This window comes from Brienomyrus brachyistius, chromosome 3 (genome assembly GCF_023856365.1).
Source record: "Brienomyrus brachyistius isolate T26 chromosome 3, BBRACH_0.4, whole genome shotgun sequence".
Lineage (NCBI taxonomy): Eukaryota > Metazoa > Chordata > Actinopteri > Osteoglossiformes > Mormyridae > Brienomyrus > Brienomyrus brachyistius.
Genome location: NC_064535.1, coordinates 12,284,460 through 12,296,740, shown reverse-complemented (window position 1 = coordinate 12,296,740; position 12,281 = coordinate 12,284,460). Strand labels below are relative to the sequence as shown.

At 46.3% G+C, this 12,281-nt stretch overlaps 1 protein-coding gene across 5 annotated transcripts; it reads right to left on the bottom strand.

The window, feature by feature from the left end:
- Positions 1-41: 41 nt before the first annotated feature.
- On the bottom strand, positions 42-12,055 carry LOC125738558 (mitogen-activated protein kinase 8-like). Of its 5 annotated transcripts, none has more exons than XM_049007683.1 (12): positions 11,894-12,055; positions 7,919-8,101; positions 7,511-7,640; positions 6,972-7,030; positions 6,398-6,536; positions 5,751-5,916; positions 5,347-5,418; positions 4,220-4,402; positions 3,870-3,994; positions 3,660-3,723; positions 3,281-3,358; positions 42-2,571 (listed from the first exon to the last, which is right to left on the bottom strand). In XM_049007683.1, the coding sequence occupies exons 2-12, from the start codon at positions 8,038-8,040 to the stop codon at positions 2,426-2,428; spliced, it is 1,284 nt and encodes a 427-aa protein (XP_048863640.1). In that variant the 5' UTR covers positions 8,041-8,101; positions 11,894-12,055; the 3' UTR covers positions 42-2,425. The 5 variants fall into 5 exon arrangements, with proteins under 5 accessions (XP_048863640.1, XP_048863639.1, XP_048863641.1 ...); XM_049007682.1 differs by lacking the exon at positions 5,347-5,418 and adding an exon at positions 4,772-4,843 and having other exon boundaries at positions 11,894-12,053; XM_049007684.1 differs by lacking the exons at positions 5,347-5,418; positions 11,894-12,055 and adding exons at positions 4,772-4,843; positions 11,706-11,883.
- Between the last annotated feature and the right edge of the window lie 226 nt (positions 12,056-12,281).

Below are 12,281 nucleotides of genomic sequence, written 5' to 3'. Positions count from 1 at the left end.
CAATGTCACAGAGAGAAAGAAGAGGGGCTTAGACAGACACATGATGTCAGTTTCCAGTTTATTGTTTTAAGGTTGGCATAGACTCCAGTGGACACAATGTGCGATAGAGAAACCCAGGACCACGCTGTCCTGTCGAGTCGTGTGGCTGCCCCCATTAGCATACGTTACAGACCAGCATGTTCCTGTGCCTTTGCTCAATACGGTACACATGTAGCCAGTCCCACCTCGGCAGATGCGAAGGAAATAAAGCTGGTTATAGCACAACAACGGTGCCCAGCCATGAAAAATCAGTTTAGTTTATTTAAAAAAAAAAAAAAAAAAAAAAACATGTGGATTGACAGTACCAAACATTTTCAACATATACATGGCAAAGTCCATCACATGCTACACACATAAGTACGTAGAGGGTATTGCACATGAACAGTAGAAAAACAAAAAAAAATACATGAAGTTCTTGTACTCATCAGTGAAGTACACAATGTACAATAGCAGAAGTATCCTAATATTGACAATTGTACAATTTCAAATAAATAAATAACGAAATCCTTTATTTCACATTTGTTTTCTCTAGCTAATGTGGGCAGCTGAGTTTATGCAGGGACTCAGAGTAATTTAGTGTGAGGTAGTTCATCAAAGTCTATTTTTAAATGGGATCCAACACCCCCTAAAGCAGTGGGGAGGCAGAGCTCCGACTGCACCAGAAGGGGGCGCCAAATCACTCACGAAAATAAGAGCACTTAAACACAAAATCCATGAGGAGTCCACCCTTTTCAGAGGTACCCCGGGTCACAGACCAGACACACACGCCAAACATGTATGATATTGTGCTCTGACACACAGATCTGCTCCAATCGGTTCTCCCTCAGCCCTCCAACACAGCTTTAACACGACACGTGTATCAAGGGATTTGAGAAAAGTTGTCATACTTCAAAAGGAAAACTACTTTGATGAAAAACCTGACCAAACTGCCCATGGGATGGTAAAAATAACTTTTAAAAATGCTCCATGACATTCTGAAGTGTCCCTTTTCCATTACCTTTCCCAACTTTTGGGTTCGTCGAAGCAGTAAAAAAATAGATTTGTACTAGCCGCTCTAAAATGTGAGGGAATAGCGGGAAAATAAAACAGCCCTTCGCAAATTCAGACACAGATTCTCACAAAGCAAATTCTTGTCTCCTAGTCATTCAGGAATGAATGTGCAGCTGCTGCAGGCACTTTTCCCTTTAGTAAGTAAAACAAGCCCACTTTGAAAGGACGCCGTTACTGTGCTCCATTGGGTTCGTATTGTACAGCTTCAGCTCCTCCAGTCCGGAGCTTTTTGTTCGCCGTAAAGCAAATCAACACGCAAAGAGCACAGAAGTGAAGCTGCAGCCACTCACCGGTCCAGTGTTTCATTAAATGAATCAAATAAAGCACTAAAAGTGACACGTAACTGTACTGAAACTCAGTTAAAATGCTACTTTAATACATACTTGAGCCACCATGATACTGTTATAAAAACCAGCTAACAGGATTTCTTTGTCAGACTCCCACACAAAACAGTGGAGCCTCAGGATCCGAACCTACGATCTAGCCCGTTACCAGGCAACGCATTAGCTAACAACCCAGCGACCGTTGTCATCCTCTGTGACGCTTGAAGTTTATTTACAGGTGGCTGCCTTTTGGATGTTGCCGTAACACTTATCCTGGGCTACCTGCAAAACTTCCAGATGTCAAGAAACCATCAGCAAATCAATGTGCAGACAAGGATGAGGCAGCAAAGATTCCTCAGAGATGATCTTTAACAAAAAATGTATCAAAATGCTGCGTCAAACTGAAAGCGTCATACAAAGGAGGCTAATTAAAAAGTCCCATGCTGGATATTTCAAAAAGGCCACTGGCTGAGAAGGAGCCCGGAAGACCGTTTTTAAAACCTTTCAAGGAAAAGCAAAAATCACTCAGGCTGGAGAGAAGACAGGTCACAGCAAAGAAAAGAAAAGTTTCAAAACATTTCCATCATAAAACCTAAACCAGTGTTTCCCAATCAGATCCTTAGGGACCCGTGGAGTTCATGTTTTTGCAAAAATGTGGACTGTCAGGCAGGGAGCCGAGAGGGAGCAAAAACATGGACCATTTGTGGGTCCCTGACTATTGAGTCGGGAAACTCTGTACTAAACCGATCATTCTGCTGTCATATGGCAAAATGGTATTGCTGTAGCTGAAAAAGAAGTACTAACTGACCATAGTTAAAATTAAGCAGACACTTTAGTGTTGTTTTTTTATATATATATGTGTGTGTGTGTGTGTGTGTGTGTGTGTGTGTGTTCTCAAATTCTTGCTAGGGGATAAAATACGTGCCATGATTATTTACAGTCAAAAAACCCCAAAAAGAAGCCAAAGCATCCCAGAGACTGGCCAAGGGAACAGGGAGATGCAGGTCAGGAGGTCATCTGCAGCAGCCCAGCGTGCCAGCCGAGGTGTCCAGGCTGCTGTCCGTGTCAGAGGCCATGGTTGGGTCAGTGGACATGGAGGACACGTCGTTCACGGAGGAGCACGAGGATGGGTTCTGGGAGCCGCCCATCACGGCTGCACCTGTGCTATGAGAAGCAGAGTGTTACATCAGAAGACTGCCCCAGTGGGGGACACCATGCACATCATGGCGACATGCACAACTGTCCCACATCACCCCCACCAGGTAGGAAAGTAAAGTACTTAGCCCAGTAAGAAGAAAAAGGACTGGATTTTTACCAGAACATTCCTCTTCCACAACATCTTACAGTCTCTGAAATGCACAATGATACAGAGCCCACTCATCGCCACGTCTGCACATTAATAAATACGCAGGCAGTTATAATTATGAATGACATTTTAAAAACCTTTTGACTGAGTGTGTTTGTGCAGATCCATCCTCTGAAAACATCAATATTAATGAGCCTCTGGGAGCCATAAGCCGTAAGAGAGCGTACTTGATTGGCTGTGACTGAGTGTTAACGGCCTGGGGGTCAGAGGAGCCGTGGGGGCCTGAGGAAGGAGTCCCATTAGCCAGCCCTTTTGGGGGGGGGGGGTCTTAAGCGCCCGATAACAGCATGGGAATCAGCAGTGCCCTGCTACATTATTCATACACACACACACACACACACACACGCACACACAGATTCCGAGAATAAACAGCCATGCTTTCAAGTTCCAGCATCCACGTTATCACCATTCAGTGCCAATACAACCCAAAGAGTCTAAATACACACACAGGCACCATCTGTCACACACTGCCAAACAGGGAACAGCCCCCTTTGTAACTAACCTAGGGAAGCTGGCTGGCCTCGGATCACCCCATTTTTCATCCTCTCCTCCCACTCCAGGACCTCCTTGTATATGAGCTCTAAAATGAGACAGAGAAAGCGGTCAGCATGCACCTCACTGGTCCAGCAGTGAGAAGGGGATGATGTGGATGGTATCGGAGCCTTTGGCTGCGCCGTGACATTTGCCACGTGAGAATAAGCAATATTCATCCTTCTAATTTAAGCTCTAAAAAAGTCAGCAGTCATTATCACGGTGTGGGCCTGCGCGATGAGCTCATCTGGCTCACTGGGCGTAAGCGATACGGAGGCATGTCCATCGCGCACACAGACCCAGCCTCGAGTTACACGTGGCCTGCCATTGGCCAGCCAGGGACAGGCTACCTTTCCATTCATCCACTGTGTGCTCCCGCTCGTCCAGCTGCTTGTCTGTGATCAGCGGTGGGGGCTATGGGAGGGGCAGAGGAACAAGGGTGAGACAGGAAGCTACGGACAGCCCTCAGAAAGTGAGTGTAGGGGGAGTCAGGAAAAGGAACACAGTGCCGCCACCCCACCGTGTTCATGGTTCAACCCATGCTGCATTTTATCACTCACCCCTTCCACCTCAGTGGGATCGTACCACACATTGATATAGGGGTGCTGCAGGGCCTCGTCCACAGAGATGCGCTTTGATGCATCAATCACCAGCATTTTTGACAGCAGGTCCCTGGCCTGGCTCGCTGCAAGATAAAATCAGAGGCTACCACAACCTCGCCATAAATATTTATCATTACACACATGCATATTCAGACAGTCCATCTGGACGACATGATCGGTGATGGTAGGAAATGAGTATCCGGTCTCAGTGTTCCTCAGTTGTAGCCCACGTTTCATTAACAGAAACACATTGACAGGACCCGGGCACAGCAAGACCCAGATTACTTCCAGGAAAGCAGAGATCTCACCCTTCAGCTTGCTGTGTTCAGAGTCGGCCGGGAAGAGCACGTCGGGGAAGAGCTTCTCGAAGCTGTATCCGGCGTAGCGAGGTCTGTTCTCCACGTAGGTGCGCACAGACTGATTCAGCTTCATTAGGAAGTCCTGCGACGGCGTGCCCAGCTGCTCGATGACCTTGTTCCACTGGTCGATGTCTGATGAGATGCATTTAAGGACGACACAGCCTTCGTGGAGCGGGCCACACAAACTCTGACACAAAGTGTGGGCAACGTGATCCATCCAGAGCCTCCGACATATATAGCTATATACAATCCTGCAGAGGGACCAACCTTACCCAGCATTCCAAGCAGACCACTAACCAAACAGCAACCAGAAAAGACAATAGAGACTCTGAATGGTCTGGATGGGTCTGTATGCTGTTCAGAGAGGGGACAAGTACATTAGAGAGGCAGGCAGTGTGTACATCTCTGATGATGAGGCATGACGCCAGCATGGCAAGGAGCGATGGTATCCAAGGGAACACCCAAACACACACACGATGAATGGAGTACAGGTAAGGATACGATCCGTACCGGGAAACAACACACTACCTCTGACCATTTCAGCCATGATGCAGCCAACAGACCAGACATCAACTGAAAAAATGAAGGACATAAAATTAACATGCGGAACACACAAGCGAAAATGAAAGGAACTGATAAACGGTGAGGCACCAATGAACGGCGGACAGAGAAAGGGGGGGAGGGGACATGCAGGACGCAGCCAGCGAGTGCGGGAGAGCTGAGAGACCCGTCCACATTCAGAACATATAGACTGAAACAGTTAAACCTTACAGCAAGCTGAGGTGCTGCTAAAGCATTTACACACTTCTGGCGTTCCATCATGTCTCGGAATGGTGGCGACTCAGGGGACACAGTCAAACAAAGACAATATTCGGACGAAACCAGTAAGGGTACGACAAAACCACCTTCCTATGAACTAAAACCCACCTTCAAACCACCGGTTACTACTGCGGAAATAGCTGAATTAAAATGACACCGAAGTTGAACATGTGCCATCTGTGTTCAGCCCACTGGGAGTGAGGAGGCGCTTTGGACAGCTGAGGCTCAGCTGATCACGGGCAGTAGCACAAGGATACAGTCCCGTCCCGGGAAGAGGATTTTGTGGCGAACCATTTCTGCCATAATGCACCCCACAGACCAAATGTCCACTAAGAGCGCGTGGCACAGACAGGAGGAGAGAACAACAGCAGAGCAGTGAGTGAGCAGGTCGGACCCAGGCAAGGCGCTGGGCAGCACTCTCACGTGTGAACGTGCGCACTGCAGGCCAGGCCAGCATCGGGATCAGACACGACACGCATACGTGCAGGAAAGTCTCGATGAGAAAACGTTAGAAGATTTGTGATGCGTCACGTGACCCACAGCACACAGATTTAATTCTGTTAATAACACGTGTTTCTCTAATACTGATCAACTCCAGCTGCAGATCGAGCCAGTGTCATGAAATCAGTAAGTCACTCTGTGGAAACAGGAAGTCGCTCACCATTTGCCTGGTACCCCATCCCCAGGATGACCTCGGGAGCCCGGTAGTAACGTGTCACCACGTAGGGCGTCATCAGCAAACCCGTGGCCGCCGTCCGGGCCAGACCAAAGTCCAGGATCTTCAGGGTGCAGTCGGATTTCACTACGATGTTACTTGGTTTCAGATCCTGTGGGTAGACAGGAAGAAAGTCGCAGTGAAAACCCAACCCCTAAGTCATATTAAAAGCCTAAAAACCTATGGGCCAGTGAGTGGCTCAGTCTCTATGACCGTGATCGGGCCGGTTTGAGCCCTGGCTTAGGCAGAACGGTCACAAATCCGTAGGCCCTTAAGCAAGGCCCTTAACACTCTAGCTCCAGGGGTGCCACACGTTGGCTGACCCTGCGCAGTGACCCTCAAGCTAAGGAAGTAGGCGAAAAGAAGAATTACAGTATACCTGTATTTGTGCAAATGGCACATAACGCATTTAACATTATTTATTAGCACAGTCTATCAGGCTCTGAACTACTTCTCCCAATAAATACCCATGCTTTGAAAAAGAAATCTTCCTTTCATCTTGAGAAGGTAAAAAAGGTTAAATTATGGTGTAACTGAATTTCAAACATATCAAGGGGACGCCTGTCCAACAGGGATGCAGAGAGGAGTCCCACCCTGTGGATGATCCCAGCAGAGTGCAGGTGCTTGATCCCACACAGCATCTGGTAGAGCAGGTAGGACAGGCGCTCGTGGTCCAGCTCCATCTGGATCACCTGACACAGGTTGGCGTCCATCAGCTCCATCACCAGGTACCTGTGAGCAGACATGGGGAGATCAAAGACAGTGGCTCAGCCCCTGCGGTGACCCACCACTCATCTTCTCATATCACAATTTCATGGTGGGACCTGCTGCTGCTTCACTGTCCAGCAAGTTCTCAAAACAGAAAAAAAAGGGAACTGAGAACTGGGCCACAGTCCCAAACCACAGAACCACTGGGGGAATTCAGCTAGCAGCTACACCAAGGCGCATTTCGAAATTGTCTGTCTGAATAATATTCTCTATGTCATCAATTAAATGTCAAATCCATATTCATATTAATGTAATATACCATATGTCTTACCTTCAATGCACTGACACATTAACACAGATGACATGAGCTACGCTACCCCTAAGCAGTATTAAATCACACGCACACCACAACTACAATGAAAACTACGAAAAAACATGTTTTTAAGAACAAATACTCACACATCCTGGAATTCATCAAGTGTTTTTTGAGGAGTAAATACATTTAACAGGCCAATAATCTGTGGATATAAGAAATAAAATATGTTATAATTTTGACCATTTACACATTTCTTAACACATCCTACAGTAAAGTGAGGAATACAGGTAACACTGACATCACCAAGTGGATGGAAAGCAAGCACAGAATAACATTCCTACTCCTTAAAGACACCTACGTACCCTGAAAGTTGGCTGCCTACCCTGGACTGACAAAGAGCAAGGGGTGAGGTTCACCTTCCTCACTCATAGAATGACAATTTGTAATTAATAGTAAAACAGCAAGGAGGGAGCTTTGGTAAGGTGACCTCACCCCTTGCTTTAGGTGACCTATTAGCAGTTTCCATGAAATATACCACAGGACGTCCACCAGGACCTGTAGCGGTTTGAGCCACACCAGACATCCATTCATAGTGGTATTATTAACACTGAACAAAACTGAGTGCTGGCCGTACATGGGGCCTGGCATGGATCCATGGGCTGGTCCAACACTGTGAACTTACGTTTTTATGGTTCACGCATTTCATAAGCACCAGCTCCCTGTAAGCTCGCTTAGCATGGGTCTGGTTCTGAAAAGGCCGGCTGAGCTTCTTGATGGCCACGTTTCGCTCGAGGCAGTGATCATAAGCGGAGCTGAAAGTGAAGTGAAACAAAGCAAAATTAGAACAAGTTTGGGGGCAGAACACTAGCCTAGGACCACAAGAACACTAGCCAAACGCCAACGCACAGCAAAGATCACCACGAAATGCTCAACCAAGGACACCACCCAACAAACAAGCCTAACCCTGTTTCCCATTGTGTTCAGTAACTCTCAAACTGCTAATTGTGCAGCCGTTTGGAATACTAGGAGCTGCAAAAGAACCATGCATGAGCTGAAAATGACCTAATGTACTGACAGCCGACAGACTTACCAGACGATTCCCTGTGCACCCGAGCCAATGGGCCTTAAGTTCTGGTAGCGTTTGAGAACGGTAAATGTGGAATCGCCAACATCCAAACTGTAGAACTCCTTCTCCCGCTTGTTTTTATTCATGGTTCAGTCTTGGGAAGCTGAATTCTGGGCATTCAACAAAAAATTCTCTTTTCTTCAACACCTACAACTCAAGACACAAAAAGTATTAGCCGTCTCACCCAAAATCGTTATTACATAAAGAGATTTAATGTACTCTACAGACACTGACCAATATTTCCACAAGGAGGCTGACTTTAAGCTGTCAGAGACAGCCTCCATAAAGGATGCAAGTCCCAAACATGCATTTATATATGACAGCCATACCTTTACTGAGTAACAGAGGGCAAATATGGCAGAATCAGTCCTTACATTTACTTCAGTTATTCCACAGAGCAGATCAACATGAGATCTTTCCAACAGCTAAAACCATTGTTTTCTATACAAAACTATATTATATTATCTTTAACAGGAGAATGCTATAGTCAAAAACATGCTGTGCCATTTACACAGCAATATGTTTGTTGTCCAAACGAAGATAAATCGGCAAAAGACGAATTTACTAAAAAGTAAGTTTAATGCTTAGAGGTTTAATATCAATCCAGTCTGACAAGCACCCTAAAGTACAGTGCTGATGTCAGCCCTTCTTGCTAAAGGCTGATTTATACTTCTGAGTACCTGCAGACAGCCCTGAATTCAGCAGGTACACACAGGTACACACAGGCACACACAGGCACACACAGGTACACACAGGTACACACAGGTACACACAGGCACACACAGGCACACACAGGTACACACAGGTACACACGGGCACACACGGGCACACACGGGCACACACGGGCACACACGGGTACACACGGGTGCACCCCGACGCATGCGCACACAAACACAGGTTTGGGGAAAAGTCTAATCCCGACTTGAGGACATTAACCCCTACCCAGCCCATTGCAGTCACAGATCTTTGTGGGGACCTGAAAAATGGTCCCCACAATGTCAAAATAACAGATTTTTATCACATTGTATGTACAATGTAACATAAACATAATTCACACACACAGATGAACGCGCACCCGGACACACACCGCTTTCCTTCCTCAGAAGTCCAATAACTGGACTAGAGCACAGACCACAGAGCTCTATCTATTCAGTGCCCTGCTTTCACCAGACCATTCTCTCCTGACAGTATCTGAGACCCCAAACGACACCAGACATCCAAAATGCCATTAGCGCTTCTACAGCCAGAATTGAATGCCATATACAAAGAGGCAAGCTGACCCACTGCCTTGCCTGGTAATGACAAAAAAAGCCCACACTATAACAGAAGTGAGCCAGTAGTTTGGCCAGCTGGTAGCTTGGTGGGGGGTGGCGTAAACTCTCAAGGGTCCTCCTGCAAGCAGCTCCATCCTTAACAATATTCGTCTGCATTCTGCCGCATTAGCGTTGTGCCAAGCTGCTGAAATGCAAACCTTGTGTTCAGAGCCTAAGAAAGCAAACACCCAGCCGTCTTCAGCTCTGACCCGCTCAGCCACACACTTCATTCCGTGGGCTTCTTTACATGAGAAAACAATTCGCTTGCACAAAACAAGCTGGCATTCAGCAGCTGATTAATGCGCGATATTACTCCCAACAAAATATCCCAGAGTAAATAAGCAGACTAAGCAAACGATGGTAACACAGCGAGTGACAGGCGCTCCCTGATTGGTCAACTCTTCTGACACCCCAGTTGGTCCATCTTGTGCCAAAAACGTCCCCCAAACACTGCCAGTGGAACTACCATCTCATTCCTTGAGCCTCTAAGACTTTCCAAGCATCTAAACCCAGTGGCTGCCTCAGGGAGCCACGAGGGTCCTGTAAAGCACATACCACACACTGTGCCCTGAGTCCTGTTCACGGCTGCAGGAGAATGAGGTCTGGCAGAGCAAAAGATGCATAAAAGGCCAAGGTCTCCACTTTCAGGGTAGATACAGTAAGACAGGTGTCTGACAGGAGGGGGCACTGACAGTTGCACAGGCTCAGGCTGGCACTACACACAGAAATGATGCCAGTAGCATTTATAGTCACACTAGGAAGCTGTTTCAGTAGATATCAGCTTACCTGTGCCAAACGACGACCAATATGAGCCATTTTGAACAAATCGGTGACATCGTCAATTATTCAAGAACCATAAAAGGTTTTCTGCTCAAACCTAAGGGCAGAGACACAGAGCACCTGACAGATTCACCTTACTTGGGTTAATTCCTTAGACCAGCATCAGAAAGAGGCCTTGACTACCCATAAGTCAGTGCAATCATTTACAACAGAAATACACAGGCTTACTGTCTGACTGCAGTTAAAATCAGAATACCTAAATCATACATTTAAGAGAAACATTCCAAAATCCAAACTTTTTCCAGAGTAGATTCCTACCTAGAAACACGGCTGCCAGACTTGGTGTGATTACTGACATATAAACACTTCAGTGGGTACATTTTTCAACTACAAAAGAATATAATGGAAAGAAGCAAGTTGCATGGCCCAAATATTGAAAAATATATTACAAAAAGGTTAAGAAATAAAATACTGATTAAATTTTACTTTCCAATTCTAATAAAGAATACATAAATGTCATTTAAGACTCAGCCCACAAAATAAGTCCGAAATTTGGGTAAAATGTAAGACAAGCATGTCAGTGAAGGTAGACTTTGGGGATTTCAAAGTAACCATAGAGATTCTAATGTGCTTTATATGAAGCCTGTCTGCCTGCCTTTAACTGCTTTTAAAATCCTCCTCAACACAACCTCTGAGTAACTACCATAATTATATTAAAATTACATAACCATACACTTATACACTTTAATATTTCATAAAGGTAATCTGGATAGCTGTGCCCTAGCCGGTCAACTGGGAAATTATGTAGAGCCACTAGACAAACCGTTATTCTTACCGTTCGCTACAGTAAAAGCCACAGACACGTGGTTTGTGAAGTGATAAATACACGTCAAGCACAAGTGCTAGTTCATGTACGCACAGTTAAAGGTGTCACACTGGGTGGCTGGGTCTAGGAAGAAACGTCTGCAGAACCAAACCTATATACAGACCTGTATGACTCAAACAGCTACCATACATAGCCAGACACATAATGACTCAGACTGCTACAATACTGACCGTATACACACAAGCATGAGACTTGGAGCCAGATACAGTACTGACCGTATGTAAACAGGCACGAGGCATTAAGACAGATATAGTAGTGTCCGTATGTACACTTGCACGAGACTTGGAGCCAGATACAATACTATCACTGCATAAACAGACATGTACGACTCGGCCACATTACTGATCACAGACACACAGAATAATATGAGCAAGATATAGTACTAACCGTACATACACCGTCACGTGTGTTTCAGACATCCAGAATACTGACACCGAATAGACAGAGGCGTATGTCCCAGACGACTGCAATGCCGACGCTACACAAACATGCAAGACACTAACTGGTATAAACCATAACGGTTCCCACAAAGTACACAATGAGTTTCGTCGGGTTTGTCACGGTCAAATGCTATTACAAATATTAGCCTCACAGCCGAGGGCCATACAGTCTAGTTCAATAACAAGTTTAGCCAGCTTCATAGCTGGCTGTTGTATCCTAAAACTAGCAGTACAGCAAACCAGCTCGATAGGTTACCGATAGCTAGCTAGCTAACTGGCTATTATTTGCAAAGGAATCCTCGAAAATATATAAACAGCAGCTTCATAATCACCCTAGATATGCTCCGAATGTGCGGAGGCAGACAGCCGAAAAAGACGGGCTGACAATGCCTGCATGTTAAGGCGTGAACAGCAGAACCCCGTCCGTCTGTCAGAAAAGCCGGAGAAACGATCCGCCGTCAGCCCGCCCTCCTACGCGACAAACAATGGCGCGTCCACCAAGACGCCGCGACGCCCTTACCGCCGCGACGCTCCACTGCCGTCCCAGTATCCGCCACACGCGGCTTCCGCTGCAGCTTCCCAAGGCTTACAGTAGGACATGCGGCGGCGTCCCTGCGCTCCGTGCGCCGGCATCGGGCCCCACTGGCGCCTCACGTCACACGTCCGCCGCGCGTCCACGGCAGCGCGCGCCCCCGACATCCGCGGCGTCTCAGGTGTCCTACAATACGCCGCCTGCTGTGTACCGACAATAATTCTATTTAAGCTCATGGGTCTGTAATGTTATAAATATAGTAAGATAATAATATATAATAATTCCCAGAGTTTGACGACTCCACATGACATAAACATAATATATAGTCTATTAATATATTTGTTGGTAGGTTATTAGTACCTTAATATTTGTAGTA

What these genes read in the sequence shown, in the direction of transcription:
- LOC125738558 (XM_049007683.1), bottom strand. Translation starts at nt 8,040, where the DNA reads ATGAATAAAAACAAGCGGGAGAAGGAGTTCTACAGTTTGGATGTTGGC. An exon ending in CTGCTGGGATCATCCACAGG is followed by an intron (nt 5,917 to 6,397) that starts GTGGGACTCCTC and finishes GTCTACCCACAG; the next exon opens with GATCTGAAACCAAGTAACAT. An exon ending in ATCCCACTGAGGTGGAAGGG is followed by an intron (nt 3,724 to 3,869) that starts GTGAGTGATAAA and finishes CCCCTCCCATAG; the next exon opens with CCCCCACCGCTGATCACAGA.